Source organism: Pelodiscus sinensis, chromosome 1, assembly GCF_052426305.1.
Source record: "Pelodiscus sinensis isolate ZL-2025 chromosome 1, ASM5242630v1, whole genome shotgun sequence".
Classification (NCBI taxonomy): Eukaryota; Metazoa; Chordata; order Testudines; family Trionychidae; genus Pelodiscus; species Pelodiscus sinensis.
In genome coordinates this window covers 196664079-196682717 of record NC_143052.1, presented here as the reverse complement: position 1 = coordinate 196682717, position 18639 = coordinate 196664079, and the positions used below count along the sequence as shown (strand labels likewise).

The 18639-nt window shown below is 42.4% G+C and overlaps 1 protein-coding gene across 2 annotated transcripts in view; it reads right to left on the bottom strand.

The window, feature by feature from the left end:
* PDXK (pyridoxal kinase) overlaps window positions 1–18639 on the bottom strand; it is a 76432-nt gene that overhangs the window by 13662 nt on the left and 44131 nt on the right. For both annotated transcript variants that reach the window (XM_075912532.2, XM_006137930.5), the window contains exons 4-7: window positions 12259–12342; window positions 8685–8731; window positions 4951–5036; window positions 4008–4053 (exon numbers count right to left, since the gene is read on the bottom strand). In XM_075912532.2, the coding sequence (XP_075768647.2) occupies window positions 4008–4053; window positions 4951–5036; window positions 8685–8731; window positions 12259–12342 (263 nt within the window). The remainder of the gene's footprint in view (window positions 1–4007; window positions 4054–4950; window positions 5037–8684; window positions 8732–12258; window positions 12343–18639) is intronic.

The window sequence follows — 18639 nt, the reverse complement described above, 5'->3', positions numbered from 1 at the left end:
TTACTGCTAAATGGTAGCTCCATTAATAATGCTGAAACAGTTCTGTTGAACACTTAAAAACTTCATTGCAACCCTCATAAAAATTAAATTTTCCCTCAAACAATTAATGTAAAATAGTAAGATTAGATTTTAAAGAAATCTAAAATATTAAGTTATATACTTATTAAAATACATCATTACTCTATTTGTATTATTTTCAGATTCTCTTCCCATACAGCCAATACTGTGAGTTCAACTATAAGACCTCCAAAGAGAGGAGTGAAACCTTATGTAATAAGAAACTTGTAATAATGAGGTATATGGGGAGGGCTCACAAAAAGTGGCATGATTCAAAATCTTATTAGCCAGAGAGGAAGTGAATGCACATTTATGTGTGTGAGCTAGTGTCTTGTAATAGTTAATAGGATTCTAGTAACTTCTCTAGCAATTGAGCTATTGCACTGAACTACAATGACAGAATGGCTTCTATAGCCAGCTTTATAAGAGAGACAGGGGAAAATAATCATAATAAACAATGTAATGAAACTCAAATAACGGAAAATTATCTGACCTTGTCCTGTAAATCTTTTCTCAATCTCCTTCTCATTTTGGAACCTAGACACTGTATGTTACAAACGCATGTGTGTATCTGCAGATTACCTGCACGTGTCTAACATTTCAGGTTTATTCCATAAACCACACCCCTATGTGTTTCACACCAGAAGCTAAAATCCTTAGCTGTGATTTCACAGTTGGCTGCTGTGGAAGGGATTTTGATTACACAAAGAATGAATGACTTCAGTTCTGGATTTAGCATAAAAGGCAGATAAAAAATAAATTCTCCCAGAAGAAATCCTCTCAGCCTAGCGATGACTCATGAGCAGCTGAATAATAAGGGCTTATTTCTCCAATTTTTATTCGGTATTGACATCCTTTTTTGTCTGAGCTTCAAAGACATTTTCAATCGTCAAACTTCCTCACACACACGAAGTTGGTTAAAAAACCAACAGTAACCTCACCAACTACTGGCTGCGCAATGCGTTTATGAGGTAATGGCAAGACCATTTTCATTCCATATTAAATGTTTCAGCTCGTACTCTCTCAATGAAAACTTAAATATTAAAAATGAAACACTTGAAAAGCCTCTAAAACAGAGACTTGGCTGTAACCTATAAATAGATGCCCTGTGCAGGAACTAACCAATGGTATGTCTGTTGTTACCAGAGCAGCATATATACTGTTATCTCTCACGGTGCGCAAGAATTCAGAGCTCATGGAATAGTAGTTCCGAGAACAGGTTTCTTATAAATGGTCTTTTAAAATGAGAAAGCAAGAGGATGGTATCTCTGGCAGAGCAGTTTCTAATAGAACCCTCTTCATTATTTTCCATATAGCATCAGTTGTCTTGCACAACATGGTTGATTCCATAGCTGCGTAACAAGGCGTAGCACATGGTTGCTGGTTGCACAGGTAATAGAAGGAAGACGTTTCTGTTTTTGAGATGTGAACACCTGGCTTCAGGTCAGACCTTGACAGCAAAGGATATTTCAACAATGCAGACTCAGCAGAGTTAAAAATTCAGGTTGATGTTCCAGTGCAGAAGAGAGCTAAGCTATGCCCATCCATAGTGAATATCAGGCTCAAGTACAATTATTCCGAGGCAGGTCTAAGACTTGGGCATAATTTATTCACCCCTACAGTGACACCACACCATGTATAATTGTGACAGGATTATACAGTCCTGCAATTGCTCTTGCTATTAGAGCTACCTAGAGAACATTAATTCCATTTGAGAAAAAAGTTTCAAGGTTTCAAAAACTGTTTTCATTCAGCCTTCAAGCCTTGGGGGAAAAACAAATCATGAAGGACATTTCCTTCTCCTCCCTATACCCCATCCTCACATCCAGAATAGCCAACTGCCACATGGTTAGGGCACTCACTTGGCATGAGACCCCCAAGTTCAAGTCCCTGCCAGATATGAAGCAGTGTAACCTAACCACAAAAGTGCATTGCGGGGTGGGGAATGTCTCTCTCTCTCTCCCCTCCCACCAACCTGAGAAATCTTCCTACCTAAAATTTTCATAAAATAGAAACATTTCAGTGAAAAATGTGTTTTGCTTCATCAGCATTTTCTAGGCAGGGGAGAGGGGAATCCTACAGGAAACTAATTTTCAAAAGGGTTAAATACATTCATCACCATGCTGTTTCCTCCCTGTCTGAGACTTAATTGATTTTGAAAGGTTGTTACCAGCAAATAATGGTGAAAATCCAGCACTCACACTGTTTGGCAGAGAATTTATTTGTAAAATAGTTACTAAGTAGCGTATTATCACAATTCTTGTGTGGGACGGGTACATACAAACTTTAAGCTAGTGGCTTGTAAGTGTAATTTGCAGAACAAGAGGATTTAACCCTATACAAGGGCAAATCCTTACTATACAATAGGATGTTTGTGAAACCTCCAGGTTGTCACATTGACCGATCATGATGCTACCTGTCACAGGAAAAGGTTCTGGCTCTTCTGTGCCAGTTACTGGGAAATACTGGAAGACCATAACTGGTTGGTGGTCCTCTGCACTACTGCACCCCAAGCCTCATCCTGTTGCCCAGCTCTATGGATAGCAAGATGCCCATCCTCTCTAAAAGTAAGTTTTAAAAAGTGAAGAACCTTCAGTCATAACTGCCTACAGCAGAAAAGGACTCAGAGCCCAACCCTTCTTGCACACAGTTTCCTCAGTGCTGTTCCCTGCAGCACCACAGAGCTCGCTGGTACATTTGTCTTCTCTAGCAAGCCCTGTGGCAGAGTGAAAGCTAGCCATGGTAGGCCTTGCAATGCTGCTATGACAGTGGTCTCATGCTGGCAGCAGGGGGAGCTACTAACACACCACACTGATTGACAGTGTTCGTTAATAATGTCTGGGGGTTCCTTAATCCCCCACCCCATCCTTACAGCTCACTGGCATTAAGTGCCTGATGCTCTATGTAACATCACTCTTTTTGTAAGTCTTTCTTGAAAGATTCTCCATCATCTAACCAGAACGTTTTCTGTGCATGAAGTGTGGCCTGAGTCACTACCAATTCGCAGAGAAGTTACAGACAAGCACTGATGGGAAGCTTAATAAAGTTTAATAAAATGAAGTGTAATAAAGACAAATGAAAAGTGCTCCACTTAGGAAGGAACAATCAGTTTCACACATACAGAATGGGAAGCAACGGTCTGGGAAGGAGTACGGCAGAAAGAGATCTAGGGGTTATAGTGGACCACAAGTTAAATATGAGTCAGCAGTGTGATGCTGTTGCAAAGAAAGCAAACATGATTCTGGGATGTATTAAGAGGTGTATTGTGAGCAAGACACGAGAAATGATTCTTCTGCTCTACTCTGCGCTGGTTAGGCCTCAGTTGGAGTACTGTGTCCAGTTCTGGGCACCTCATTTCAAGAAAGATGTGGAAAAATTGGAGAGGGTACAGAGAAGAGCAACGAGAATGATTAAAGGTCTAGAGAACATGACCTATGAGGGAAGGCTGAAGGAATTAGGTTTGTTTAGTTTAGAAAAGAGAAGATTGAGGGGGGACATGATAGCAGTTTTCAGATATCTAAAAGGGTGTCATAAGGAGGAGGGAGAAAACTTGTTCATCTTGGCCTCTGAGGATAGAACAAGAAGCAATTAGCTTAAACTGCAGCAAGGGAGGTTTAGGTTGGACATTGGGAAAAAGTTCCTAACTGTCAGGGTGGTCAAACACTGGAATAAATTGCCCAGGGAGGTTGTGGAATCCCCATCTCTGGAGATATTTAAGAGTAGGTTAGATAAATGTCTATCAGGGATGGTCTAGACAGTATTTGGTCCTGCCATGAGGGCAGGGGACTGGACTCTATGACCTCTCGAGGTCCCTTCCAGTCCTAGTATTCTATGATTCTATGAGTATTCTATGATACACAAGCTTTAAGGACACAAATTATGAACTCCAGAATTGCCAACAGACGTCTGGCTGGGCGGGCGGGCAGGCACACGCACACGCACACCCCTACCTCTAAAGCTTCTTTTTCTGTGTGAATCTTTCTGCCAGTGAGCAACCTAGGAGTCAAGGAAGAAGATTAAAAATCACATACACTACGGGCAATCACTATCAGTTTTGCCCTCCAGGATTAAGTCTCTCCATATATGGTATTTTGTTTACAAGAGGGCCTGAGCAAACCATTAGCTGTAAGTAGCATAAAGTTCCAGACTGTCTTTCAATGTCTTTGCATACAACAGATAGAAATTTCTTATCTTATTGTCAAATGATTAAAATTTAAAACACTTGGTATGTGAAACTAATAGGTAATTTAAGTCATGTTGCCATAAGTTATCTGTTTTATGAATACCACCACTTCACAATTGGTTTTTACATCTCCCATTATGAACTGAAGCCATAGAACTACCTCAATAAAAGAGGCAATACCATGATACATCATGGAGATTTAAGCTGACCGGGCAGCTCAACCTACAGAGTAGAATAGGATCATGAGGCACTGCAATGGTATTTCCAAAGCAAACGACTTAAATTTTGATCCAAACTATTTAAAACAAAGCAAAACTTGAACACCCCCCTCTCCCAACCCTGGATTTTTGCATAGGGGAAGTGCTGGGGAGGGGGGCGGAAGGGGAGGGGAGGAGGAGAAATATTTTCCAACCAGCTCCAGATATGACTTTTGGACACAATCAAAAGTAACTATATCATTTGGATGTTTAAGAAAACAGGATATTTTTGAGCAGTTATTATTTTAAAAGGTAAAGTACAAATAAATCGCTTGTTGAAACAAATCAGTAAATCTTGGAGATTTACTGGAGAACCATTTACAAAAAAAGTCAGTAACAAGATTCATAAACACACAAAAGCCAATTAACTGAGTATAGAGGAAAGAAGGGAGTTCAAATATTTCTACTTTTAAACCCCAGATTTACTAAGCATTAAGAGAAACGAATACTTACTCAGCTTCAAACTGATTAGGAGTTATTATATCTGCCACAGGTACAATTTTGTCCCTGTAGACTGGAAGAAGATCCTTGGGCACATACTGAAAAAGAAAAGGAAAATTATAATTTCTGAGAGAGTTCATTATTCTGGCAGTCACAGGGATAAATTTCCTTCATCTAAATTTGATTTCCATACGTTAACATACATTCTATAGTCCAGAGAACTACTCCATTTTCAACCTGGAGGAACATTTAGAAGCTAAAGCAATAAATGAATCGGAGTTATAGTCTCTTCCCAGGTTTGCAACTGATTTGTTATGCCACCATGGAAGAATCATGTAACCTCTCCATGTCTCAGTTTCTCATCTCTGTTAAATAAGGAATTGCTAGCCATCCCAGATGGAGGTTTTAAGAATAGCTTCATTACTGGGGGCTGGGCAGGTATAGCAAAGGTTCCTGACTTAAAACAATTTTTAAAAAAAAAAGTTAGTTACAACGGCTACTTTTTATCTTGTACAGTCATAGAAATCATAGAATACTAGAACTGGACAGGACCTTGAGAGATCATTAAGTCCAGTCCTCTGTAAGGATGTTAAATTTAGATTAATCAGCTAATCGAATAGTCAATGTAATTGACTAGCCAACTAATCGTCAATTAGTCAATAAGGGCAACTCCACCTTTGAAATATAGCAAGAGCCCTGCCAGCTTTTGCTACATTTCAAATGCAGAAGTGCCACAGGGAGCACTGGGCCAGTGGGAGACTGCTCAAATCCCCCACTGGCCCTGTGCTCCTCATGCAGGCCTTGCTTTTGAAATGTACGAGATCCTCCTCCAGGATTCTTGTACATTTCAAAAGCAGGAAGCCTGGGGCCAGCAGGGGACTGCTTGAATCGCCTGCTCAGCCCTTGCTCCTCAGTGCTTTGCTTTTGAAATGTAGCAAGAGACCAACCTTTGCTACATTTCAAAGACGGAAGTGCCGCCAGTTCCCCACTGCGCTCCTGTCTCTCCCACCTCCCCGAGACAGTGCTGGGGGGAACCAGCTTTTATGCTGGCTTACTCCAACATTGGCTCCTGCTCCCCTTCCCTCCCTCCTCCTCTCCCCCCTGCTGCCTCTCTCTGATAGAGGCAGAAAGGGGTGGGGAAAGCGACCAGTCGAGTTGACTCGTCACTTACATCCCTAGTCCCCTGCCCTCATGGCAGGACCAAGCACCGTCTAGACCAGCCCTGACAGATGTCTATCCAACCTGCTCTTAAATATCTCCAGTGATTCTAGCTTCCCTAGGCAATGTATTCCAGTATTTAACCACCTTGACAGTTAGGAAGTTTTTCCTAATGTCCAACCTAAACCTCCCTTGCTGCAATTTGAGCCCATTGCTTCTGCCCAAAGCAGAACAATTTTTCTCTCTGCTCCTTGTAACACCCTTTTAGAGACTTGAAAACTGCTATCATGTCCCCTCTCAGTCTTCTCTGTTCTCAACTGGACAAACCCAATTATTTCAGTCTTCCCTCATAGGTCATGTTCTCCAGACCTGTAATCATTTTTGTTGCTCTTCTCTGGACCTTCACCAATTTATTCACAACTTTCTTGAAATGTGGTGCCCAGAACTGGACACAATTCTTCAACTGAGGCCTATCAGTGCAGAGTAGAGCGGAAGAATGACTTCTCGTGTCTTGCTCACAACATTCCTGTTAAAGCATCCCAGAATCATGTTTGCTTTTTTTTTTTTGCAACAGTGTCACATTGCTGATTCTCATTTAGCTTGTGGTCCACTATGACCCCTAGATCCATTTCTCCAGTTTGTCCAGATCATTTTGAATTATGACTCTATCCTTCCCAGCACTCGCAACCTCTCCTACCTCTCTGCAAACTTTATAAGAATACTCTCTATGCCATCATCTAAATCATTGATGAAAATATTGAATAGAACTGGTCCCAAAACAGACCCGTGCAGAACCCCACTTTTTACGCCCAGAATGACTGAGCCATTAACTACGACTCTGAGAACGGTTATCCAGCCAGTTATGCACCCACCTTATAGTAGCCTCATCTAGGTTGTATTTCCCTAGTTTATTGATAAGAAGGCCCATATGAGACCCTATCAAATGCTTTAGTAAAGTCAAGGTTTACCATGTCCACCACTTCTCTTATCCATAAGACTTGTTATCCTATCAAAGAAAGCTATTGGAATGGTTTGAGATGATTTGTTCTTTACAAATCCATGCTGTCTGTTACCTATCACCTTATCTTCCAGATGCTTGCAGATAAATTCCTTAATTACTTGCTCCATTCTCTTCCCCGGCACAGAAGTTAAACTGACTGGTCTGTGGTTTCCTGGGTTGTTCTTATTTCCCTTTTTATAGTACAGTGACTATCTTTGAGATGTGATGTGTACATACATCTTCCAGAGTAGCAGCGGGTGCACCCAATAAACTTGACACAGAGACCTCAGCTTGCCACATACTAATTGTTCCTCTAGACCAAGCCCTAAACATGTCCTGCTCCACAGCACTGGCCGCACACTCATCTGAAGTGGAATGTGTGTGTGTGCATAACCAGTGCAAGGAAATCTGTTCTGATTTGATAATGAACCCAGCACAAGAGCAGGGATTAACAGAGAACCCTGTTTCACTTCCTTCCACTAACTTGGGACAGTGCTTCCAAGAGCCCCATTTGCACCAGCTGGAAGCAGGATGACGCTAGGCTGGAAGCATCAGGAGAGACTGACGCCTGACTGGGGCGTTTCTGGGTCTCCCATTCCTTCACTTGGAAGGCGAGTCAGCATCAAAACCCAGCAAACTTCTGTTGTTTTGTTTTATTTTTGTCAATAGAGCCCTGTGGGGTGCTGGGTCCACTCATTTGAATCCAGTAGCAGGACCAGGCCCCAAGAATGATGCATATGTAAAGAAATTGTGGAATGAGTCTTTAAAAAAAAAAAAAATTCTGTGAAATATGAAGGGGAGAAGTTAATCAATCAAATGTTTTGGGTTTGTAATTTTTGAATAATACACAATCTCTTTAAATAAATGGCCATTCCTACTTCTGCACCATAACTGGAACAAACATATTAAAACAAAATAATTCTTGCTACCCCCACACAGCTGTCTAAAATGCCACTACTCATTTTTTTTGTGGGGGGATGGGGAGAGGGGAGGAGCAACTGTCTAAGAGACTAAAGTCTTCACCTAAAAAGTGCTGATATTCTCCTCTCCCTTCACCTGTGTTCCCATTCTCAACATCTTAACAGCAGCACCACCAGAAATTTGTTGGGGAACAGTTTAACTTGCCCAGGCACTCACCAATGGATCTAAAAGTGACTATCCTATTGCAGAGCAATTTAAAAAAACAGCTGTAGAGAGAAGCTGAAGAATTTGGTTTCATTCACAAGTTTGACACCTGCAATCAAGGTCTGAATAAAGACTTTACCTGGGTGGGCTGTTACATTCCACATCCTAATGACATAAAAAGCCAAGCACCGGGTACTTACAGCCCACTATTGCCTCATTTAACATAGACACTCTAACTGACATTATTTTTCCCAATTTTTCTTCCTTCTCCTTCGCTCTCCATCACCTCTCTTTCTCTGCTATTTTTTTGTACCCTGGACCTCTAACTCAATTAATCTGAAGAAGTGAGTTGCACCCACGAAAGCTCATGATACCACTGACATGTTTTGTTAGTCTCTAAGATGCTGTGGAACTATTTGTTGTTTTTAAAATCTAAATATAGTTCAAGTAGAAGATTACCAACCATAGAGCCTTCTCCATCCCATTTGTCACCCATCACTGGATCACAAACTGCAACAGAAAAATAAAACCAACTTTAGAAAGAAAGGACCACCACATAGTCCCTGTGATGATATACACTTATACCCAACAGTAGCAAACATGTTACAACTTTGTATTTTATACACTTGTCTCATTTGAAGCACTCTTGCAGTACATTGGAGCTGGAGTTTGCCATCTATGAAGGGTAAGAGGTGTGTTACAAACAGGAGTCAGAGCAATGATAATCAACTTGTGGCCCATCACAGTTCTTGTTTACTGTTGCCCAGGCTTAGGGTTTCCAGATTCTACTGGTTTCTGTCCATGTAGTTTTTCCCCTACCATTTTACTAAAGTGACACATACAGAAAGCAAGGGCACATGAAGAGAGGTGGGTGCTGACTGCATATAGCATTGACTGTCAGAACCATTCACTCCCTCTGCACCCAATCAAAGTGCTGCCAGAGTGCAATCGACATACCCCAAAATTCTAGGTCTGCGAGTGCAATTAGCAAAGCTACCTTATTCCAGGGAGACTCTCTTGGTTACAACAATCTTGCGGCCCATTGAGGTACAGGAGAGTCACTCTGCAGCCCACTCACTAGCCTAGGAGCCTCATTGCTGTGTTAGAGATGCGCTGCTCATGTCCATTCATCTTAAATACGTGTACTCACTACATGCAAGGGTGCTGGAAAATTTTCCCTCAGCAGTATCCATAGGGGTCCGACTCTGCCCTCTGGAGTGGCGTGCATGGGCCACAGTATATAGGGTGCCACTGGCTCCCCCCACCCTCAGTTCCTTCTTGCTGCAAACTCCAGCAGTGGGGAAGAAAGGCTTGATGTTGAATGGATATAAGCAACATATCTCAAAGCACACTACTTACAGAAACAGATACCTGTATTTCTTCTTCGAGTCCAAGCAGTACCCACAAAGGCAGTAGGCGTTTATGAACATACAGATTGCAGTACAAGTCTGCCAAACTCAGAATCATCCCTGGCCTGGTAAGTGATAGCATAGTGGTTCACGAATATGTACTCATGTCATGACCATGTAACTGCCTTACAGATGTCCTGGATTGGAACATGAACCAGGAAGGCTGCTCAAGAGGCCTGCACCCAGATCAAGAGCGCCCTCACAATTGGCGGTGATAGGACGGCCAGCTCATAACAAGTCTGTATGGAAGAGGCTATCCAATTCAAAATTCTCTGTGTGGACACCAATAGGCTCTTCATTCTCTTAGCTGATGAGATGAAGAGTTGGAATGACTTGTGGAAAGGCATCGTCAAGTCCAAATAAAAACACCAGGGCCCTTCTTACATCTGGGACATGCAAGTGCCTCACTCTGCTTGTCTTATGAAGCTGAAGGACAGCAGAAAGATACCCTGGCACACGTGGAAAGTAGAGACCACCTTAGGCAGGAAGGCCAAATATGGGCAAAGCTGTACTTTATATGGAAGGCCATTTAAAGCAGTTCTGAGGGTAAGGCATGCGATTCTGAGATCTGCCATCTCAAAGTTACTGCCACCAGGAAAGCTACTGTTCCACAAAAGAAGTGGTTGCAAAGAACATGAGACCAAAGTCTGAAAGGGTAGCCCTGTGAGCCCAGAAAGGATCACATAGAGGTCCCACTTTGGAACGGGTGACCAGACTTGATAGAAAAGTGTGGCCTAGCAGCCTGGGCCTGAAGGACTTGCAAATTTCATATTTATCTGTGATGTGTCCTTCTCCCAAGCACCGTAAATACCTATTGTGTGGATTGCTAATGGGCATGGTTCTCCCGCAGCGATCACTTGGCTTAAAGCCTAGGCACCGGGGCATGTCTCATTAGAGGCCAAGTCCCAACACGGGACCTAACATGTCTCTAAGTTCTATGGCGGACAAATAGAAGGAAACTTAACTATGAAACAAACCTAGAATAAACCAAGTCCAACAAGAAGCATGAACTGCAGCAGCACAGTTCTCAGCAGGAAGACAGAACTGAGGGTGGAGGGAGCCAGCAATGCTCTGTATATCGCGGCATATGTGCATCACTCCAGAGGGCATCACAGCTGGTCCCCTATGGATACTGCTGAGGGAAAAACTTCCAGCACCAGAACATGTGGTGAGCACACACCTAAGCTGAATTCACAAGCAAGCACTTGAAGAAAAGTTCTCTCTGGCAGAGGGCAGGACAAAAGAGAGTAGGTTTAAACTACAGCGTAGCAGATTTAGATTAAGTCTCATGAAAAACTTCCCAAACTATAAGAACAGGAGGACAACTGAACAGACTGCTCAAGGAGGCCTTTGGAGGTTTTCAAAAGAAAGAGCCATAATACAGTCTGGCCCTCTTTTAGACTATATAAAACAGGTCACAAAATCCACTAACAAAATTAGGCTTTTATGTTGAGAGGCTTGTTGTTTCTATCTGTTTAAACATGGTAGAGCTAGATAGTCTACTTATTTCAGCAGAAATATTACATATTTTATGGTAGTCATAGAAGGTTCTTAATGTAATTGGTTAAAAAACTATACCATCGATGCCTTTATTTCCACAGGAAGCGTCTGCTACTTATAGTACCGTTTTAAAAACATTTGTACAGCCTATTATCAAGACTAAATGATGCGCTCATTTGTGAATTATTCTACATAACACTCCAGCATGAATCTGAGTATTTTTCATCTAAACAATATGACTGAAATCTAAGCACTGCTGACTCAGATGAGACCAGCTCCACAAACCAAATGTCCACCAGAATAAGGGTTCTGTTAGCTACAGGAACAGTTTAATAAATCTAGTATTTGATTCATGTGTTTTAACTGGTAATTGCTTGTGAACTATTTGGGAAGTGTTCTGACCATGCAACTCTATACAGCCTGAAGACCATTTGCAATCCCTATTCATAGAAAGCTCCCACTAAAGCTGTCCAGCTTTAATGGGAGTTCTGCCTGATTAGGGCCTACTGGATTTGACCTTGGCTGTTCAAAGCACCTAAAATGGGCAAGGAACTGGATAACTTCAGGGACAGGTAATGGGAAACACAGGCTTTTGATCTGAGATAGCTGGCCAAGCTCAAATCAGCTATGGGCAGCTGAACATTACTGTCTTCTGCTAGCCCTTGTGTAATCTCAAAGACAGGTCCAGAAGTAAATGGTCCTTTCAGAGATAAACAGGCTAGGATGCTACCCTGTAGGATGTAAGTGATACAGGGTAACGTGGAAAAGTCTGTATCTGAGGATCAAGAGAAGACATCAGTTTCCAGTATTATCAGTACTTCTCAGATCTTCATTGCTAAGAAACAAACAGCAGCAGTATTTGCTGGATAGAGAGGATCACTTCCTAAATCACATCTTTCTTTGGCTGGCACAGTGCAAGAAAAGCACCAGTAGGCACAAAAGGAAAAAAAGGAAAAAAAAATCACTATAGCAACATTAGACAGAGTCCAAGAGAGTCTCAGGAAGATCAGAACTGGGCATTGCTATGAAACTCAGAAGAATGTCAGAGCACGGTCTTCATCTGAAGTGATTTCAATATGTGCATAGAAAAAAAAGACTAAAAAGGTTAAAAGCCATTAAGCCTCTTACCATATACCACGTTAGAGTTCTGTTGCTTCAGTTCCTGAACAATATCAACCACCATTGCAAGGAATGATGCATCCCTTGTGTAACCTTTAGGGAGAAAAAGAATTTGTAAGTTCATTTCATATTTTGATTTTAAACAAAAAATGACTCCTCTCTATGCAGAAACCAATGCTGGTCATTTCTTCCCATTCCTGGAAAAAATGTTTACAACTAAAAACATCTTAATATTTTATTCAGGGATACGCACATCTGGAACAATCAAGTTCAACATTTGCTAAGTCACCAATTAAGCCTGAAAAGAAAAACAAGTCTCGGGAATGACACAATACCTGGTCTAAAATGCTCAGAAATCAAACACTTTGCTTAAAAAGAAAACATATCTGCTTTTGTCCAAAACACCAGTTTGAAGGGTTCATAATATAAAGGAGCATTGTTCAATATGCAACAAATATGAGAGGGAAATATAAAGTTAACATTTCATTAGCATTTCAGAGACTTATGCTGGAGGCAGCCTTCTAAGGGTAGGCTATTGGCATTCTCAAACAGAAAAAAAACCTGAAATCTGGGTAGGTCTACATTGCAGTTACAGGGTATTATTACAGATCATGTACACAAACCCAACCCAGCTTTAATCTAGCTAGCTTGGAGATTGGAGCAGTGAAGCCATGGCAGTGCAGGTTCACCTGGAACCCTGGGTAATTACTTGCCTGGATGGCTCGCTCAAGACATGCAAGTAATTCAGCAATACCATGCTTCCATAGCTTCATTGCTCCAGTACCCGAGCTAGCTTGCATATGTTTCCACACGATGCATTCACACACCATGACTGCATGGTATAGGAATCACATTCCCCATATCTAGTCTGTTTGGATAAAGGCTAGCCCATCATAAAAAGCATTCATATTCTATCTTAACTTTTCTTCAGATATTTAATACTAAAGCAAGCTGGAAATTGACTTCATTTCATCTCACTGGGCTCTCTTACCACTACTATCACGAGTGCTAGGGCTCTTTAGCAAGATAGTATCCTCCAGCTTGTGACTAAGAAATGCCAACTGTAATTAAAAACTTAAATACATTTCAGAGTTTTCATTTATTCATAGAAATACTTCTTTCTTAAAAGCAGAGAAAAATGGGTGTAGTTTCCATCAAATTCAGTTTACATCAGCAAAGGGGCACTGGTGTCAGAGGGCAGACCTGGATTTGTAACGAGCAGCCATCATAGGCCACTCTATGGAGATTACGCTAATAACTATTCACCTTCTCAAAGAGCTAGTAAATTAGTGACACAAATATCTCAAGCAGGCCACAAAACTGGGGCTAGTTTTTCCCCTAAGGCGCCTCTTGTTAAAGTAAAGTAACTTTGACAAGATCTGGGAATAACCTTGATTAAAGGCAAACATAACAATATTCAGGTTCACACGGCAAATATAATGCTAGTTCTCTCCATGTAACACAGCAAATGAAGGATTTGAGAGTTAGAGCCATCTGCCCCCAAACTGACTTCATTTCACTGTTTAGTTTAATAGCAGGTATGCAGGGCCAGCGCGAGCCATTCCTGCGCCCTGGGGAGTGGGCGTGCTACGCATGCGCAGCTCCGCCCCCAGGTGCACAGCACATGGGCGGCCCCACCCCCCGGCACGCTGCCCCCCTTATAGCTGCCATCAGGCGCCCCAGGCAGCTGCCCAGCTAGCCCTCCCCTTAATCTGGCCCTACAGGTATGATCCAGAAAACTCTTTTGTGCCAACTATTAGAGGGCAGAGCAGGACACAGAGTCTTAACAGGGATTTGTGGTTCAAGAATGTGCACATTAAGGGTACGTCTTCACAGGAGGGCTACAGTCGAATTAAGCTACACAACTTCAGCTAAATCAATTGCCATAGCTGAAGTCAAAATAGCTTAATTTGGCTTGTGGCTCTGTTTATAAAGCAGGAAGTCAAAGGAAGAACGCTCGTCCTTCGACTTCCCTTACTCATTGTGAAATGAGGGTTACCATGTCGAGTTGGAGGACTTCTTACTAAAAGAAGTCCTCCAACTCGACATTATTTCAAAATAATGGTTTGTAGAGTAGATATGCTCTTTGTTATTTAGGAATGTCAGTAATTCCAAAATAACACTGCTATGTAGATACAGCCTAAGATTACCAAAAGGTGGTATGCAAGGTCATACTAACCACTAGTCATGATCATTGCAAAACATGTGGATGGATAATGTTTAAGAAATTATGCATCTGTACTGAAAATTATGTTATTAAGGTCTGTGAGTTGAGGTAGCTCACCAGGTGATAAATAAGATTCTCTCACTGGTATGTTCAGTAAAAGCCTGAAAACTGTCCTTGACTTATACTAAAAATATATGGGAAGAGGTGGGGGGGAGAGGCAACTGCAAACACTGCTCTGTCCCTGCCACTGTTCCTGCAGCAAGGCTTAACTACTACTATGCCAGGCCCCCGGAGAGGGGAAGGGGGGAAGAGCTGAGGCAATCCCAGTCGCTGCTCCAGCTGGCCACCGGTCAGCTGCTCTAGCCTCCAGGCTCACAAGGGCTCCACCCTCCCCCAGAAGAAGTAACAGAGGTCCCAGAAAGTGACAGAATCCATACGTCCAGGACAGAATCATAACCTTAGAGAAAACGTGCACCTGTCAGCTATGAGGGAAGAAACTCCTATCTTTGGTCATGTGTGTATTGTCTGCTTCACAATGGAGGACTATTTGCGTTACTGAGCCTGACTCATTGAGAGATTGTGAAGTCAGGAGAAATAAAAGCTACAGGGGGAAAAACATAGCAAGGAGGATCCTGTTTACAAGTAAAGACACAGATTTTTTTTTTTTGGTGGGAGGGGAGGGGGCGCAAATAACTAAGATAAGGCCAGGAGCTTTTACTGAAGAAATGCACTATTATTGTGTGCTGCCTTATAAAAGGAGGATCAGTGTCAATATGGTTGGAAAATGCTATAGATTTTCAGAGAGCTAAACTTCATAATACAAGGAAGTCTAGGCTTTAGAACACAAGTTATAATCTTATTTTACTTGTAATCATGTGAAAGCCAGTACCTGGGTCTTGCTACTTCTTGAATCTCCTAGCATTTATTTAATTTAAACTTTACATTTAAAAAAACCTTTTACTTTATTTTACTACAGTCATATCTCAGTGTGGTGAGTGCAGCAGAGCAGTGAATGGAGACAGAGCTGGTACGCTGGACTGTACTGCTTCTCTGAGAGCTGCAAATCTGCAAATACTGCAAGTGTTCAGCGACCAGGGGCATGGTCATGCCAAGAATGTGCTCAAAGGTTGGAGCGTGCCTGAAGGTAGCGCTTGTCTTACCCAAGGCCAATGGAGTTGGGAAGCTAACCCTTAGACACAGAAAAGGCTTCCTCATGCTAAAGGCAGGTGGTAGCAAGGTACCCCACAACCCTGGGTACCCCTCAAAGTGCCACAGCATGTTACTGCTAAAGATCGTAGAACACCACTGTGCTGGATAACCTAGTAACATCCAATTCCTTCTTTGTGGGTAGCTGCCCTGGAAGATAAAAGGCTGATTTCCATGCTCAGCCCAGAGTAGCATTAGAACCCAACACTGAAACAGGGGCTCTATTTCAGAAGACATTAAACTCATGTTCCTCTTCTGTCCATTTCTTTTGGGGGGTTTTTTAAAGGGAATTGAGGATTCCAGGCACAGCTGGGAAAACAAACAAATCCCACAACCCACAGGTCAAAACCAGTCACAAAAATTTGAAGTAGTTTCCAAGAAAGCTAGGTTAGAACATTTCCCCTATTTTTGACTGAAATGTTTCAGTTTTGAAAATATGATTTTTCTTTTTCCTTCTTACTCTTCCACATTTTGCTGCTGAAACCCACTCTTGGGAGAGGGACAGGAAAACTAAAAACTTTTCATGTTTTGCTAAAAAAGTGAGCATTTTTTTGAAATATCAAAACTTTGCAAAAGTTGTTTTTTAAAAATGGCCAATTTTTCACTGCCGTGCTTTTCATTCAAGAATTTATGACCAGCTCTAACCACATGGCATGCTTTGCAAAAAGCAATACAGAGGGCTCTTGATCCAGACTTTATTCAACAGAAGACATCCATATGGACCACTTTATTTTTAATTCACACAATAGAGTTGCTCAGTGAAAAAATAATATAAATATGCAATATTGATTTAGCACTTGGGGGAAGTTAGCATTTTCCAATTAACAAGCTCTCACCTGACCACAAGCAAATATAATGCAGACCACTAGTGGTCCATGTACCAGAATGTGAGAAGCTCTGGAAGAAGATATAAGCCTACAAAGACATGGCCAACATTCCCACTCTCTGGAAAAAAAAAAAAAAAAAAAAAAACAGCTTCTACAGGCAGTCCCCGGGTTACGTACAAGATAGGGACTGTAGGTTTGTTCTTAAGTTGAATCTGTATGTAAGTCGGAACTGGCGTCCAGATTCAGCCGTTGCTGAAACTGACCAGCGGCTGACTACAGGAAGCCCGAGGCAGAGTTGCCCTGCCCTGGGCTTCCTGGAATCAGCCGCTGATCAGTTTCAACAGTGGCTGAATTTGGACGCCTGGGACAGAGCAGCTGGGGTGCTGCCGGGTAGGTCCCTGCAGCACCACACCTCAGTGCTGCGGGGACCAACCTGGCAGCACCCCAGCTGCGCTACCCCAGGTATCCCCAGCAGACCACGGAGACGCGGAGCAGCTTTTCTCGCCCCGGAGGACGCGGGCGGTGGGACCGCGGCGCATCTGGGCGTCCCACCACTAGCGTCCTCCGGGGCGAGAAAAGCCCCGTTTGTAACTGTGGATCTGACAGAAGTCGGATCCGCGTAACTCGGGGACTGCCTGTACTGTCCAAGACTGGGAATGAAGACATCAACAAAATACACAGCTACTGCAATTTTTGCATATACACAGTCAGCACTGACAGGGCCAAATGGACTTGATGTAAGCAGGTGCAATCACATTCATTTCAACAGACTTGCACCCCATTTACTCTGAATTTGTCCCCAGGTATCCTAGCTCATCGCTCTGTGAAAGTGCAATCTGGAATACAAGAGGCACAGTCACCAATTTTAAAAGCTTTTACATGCTGCAGACGCACCTGAAACAAGGAGATGCTTCCATATTATTTTTCATACATTTTACTGCACATGAAACAATCTTCTGGAAAATCTTGCAATACATTCTGTTTTTCTGTAAAATTGTTCTAGATAGTTGTGGACTGTTCACCCAGGAAAAACAATGTATACATGTATCTCCCAACCAACTGGAACCTGTATACTCTGATATTAATTACTGCATACATCAGTGTCACCTTATTCTGTGTGTTATTTAATACTGCCTTTACCTTGGAGAGCTCCATAAAAATAGGAGGGAAAATAATTCAGCAGAAATGCAATACCCTTCATAGCTCACTGATCCTTATGGGTCATAATTCCAGATTCATACAATTAAAGTCTCCTGTTACCCCAGGCTTTAAAAATACCTCCTTACATGTGGAAGTCATGTAATCAATCAATCTGGCAACCAATTTCTGCTTGAATTTTAGAAGCAACGGCTCACTGCTATAAGAAATACAGACAATGACATTTAAAGTAGATTTACTGCAGTCAGTGAAGTGGAATGATATTAATAATCCATCCCGATAGAGCAGGAGACTGGATTGGTGTGCAGCTTTTAGTATAGACTGCCTATCTTCTCTTTTAAACCAGCTTATACAAGGGCTCCTTGTCTATGTACATACATACATACACGAACGCAGGGCCTGGGACTCGTGGCCCAAGTCCTGGGACCACAAAGGGGAGAAAAGGGATGCGCCAAGGAGATGAGCAAGGGGAGCGTGTGCGCACAGGCCGAGAAGGCAGCAGGGAGCCTTAGTTGGGTGCATGCAGCATCTCCACCAGAGATAAGAGGCGAGACCCTGAGCCAGGGATGCAGATGCAGGGGAGGCTGGGGCTGGGGCAGGGGCTAACAGGACAACAGAGGGTGCTGGGAGCACTGGGCGTTCAGGGGGCTTTTCACATAAGGACATGGAATGGGAAGCGCTGAAGGGATGTGGGGCAAGGAGGGGGCTCTGGAGATTTGGTGAGGTGCTAGGAGAATGGGGGATATTAGATTTGAAGGAGATGTGGGCAGGGAGGGAAGTCTGGGATTTGCAGAGGACGGAGAGGCACCTAGGGATATCAGGATATGACAGAGGTCTCTCCCTCTCCATATATATATATATATATATATATATATATATATATATATATATATGTGTGTGTGTGTGTGTGTGTGTGTGTGTGTGTGTGTGTGTGTGTGTGTGTGTGTGTGTATGTATGTATGTATGAATGAATGAATGAGAAAGAGAAAGAGAAAGAGAAAGAGAAAGAGAAAGAGATTTCCTGTGGGACGA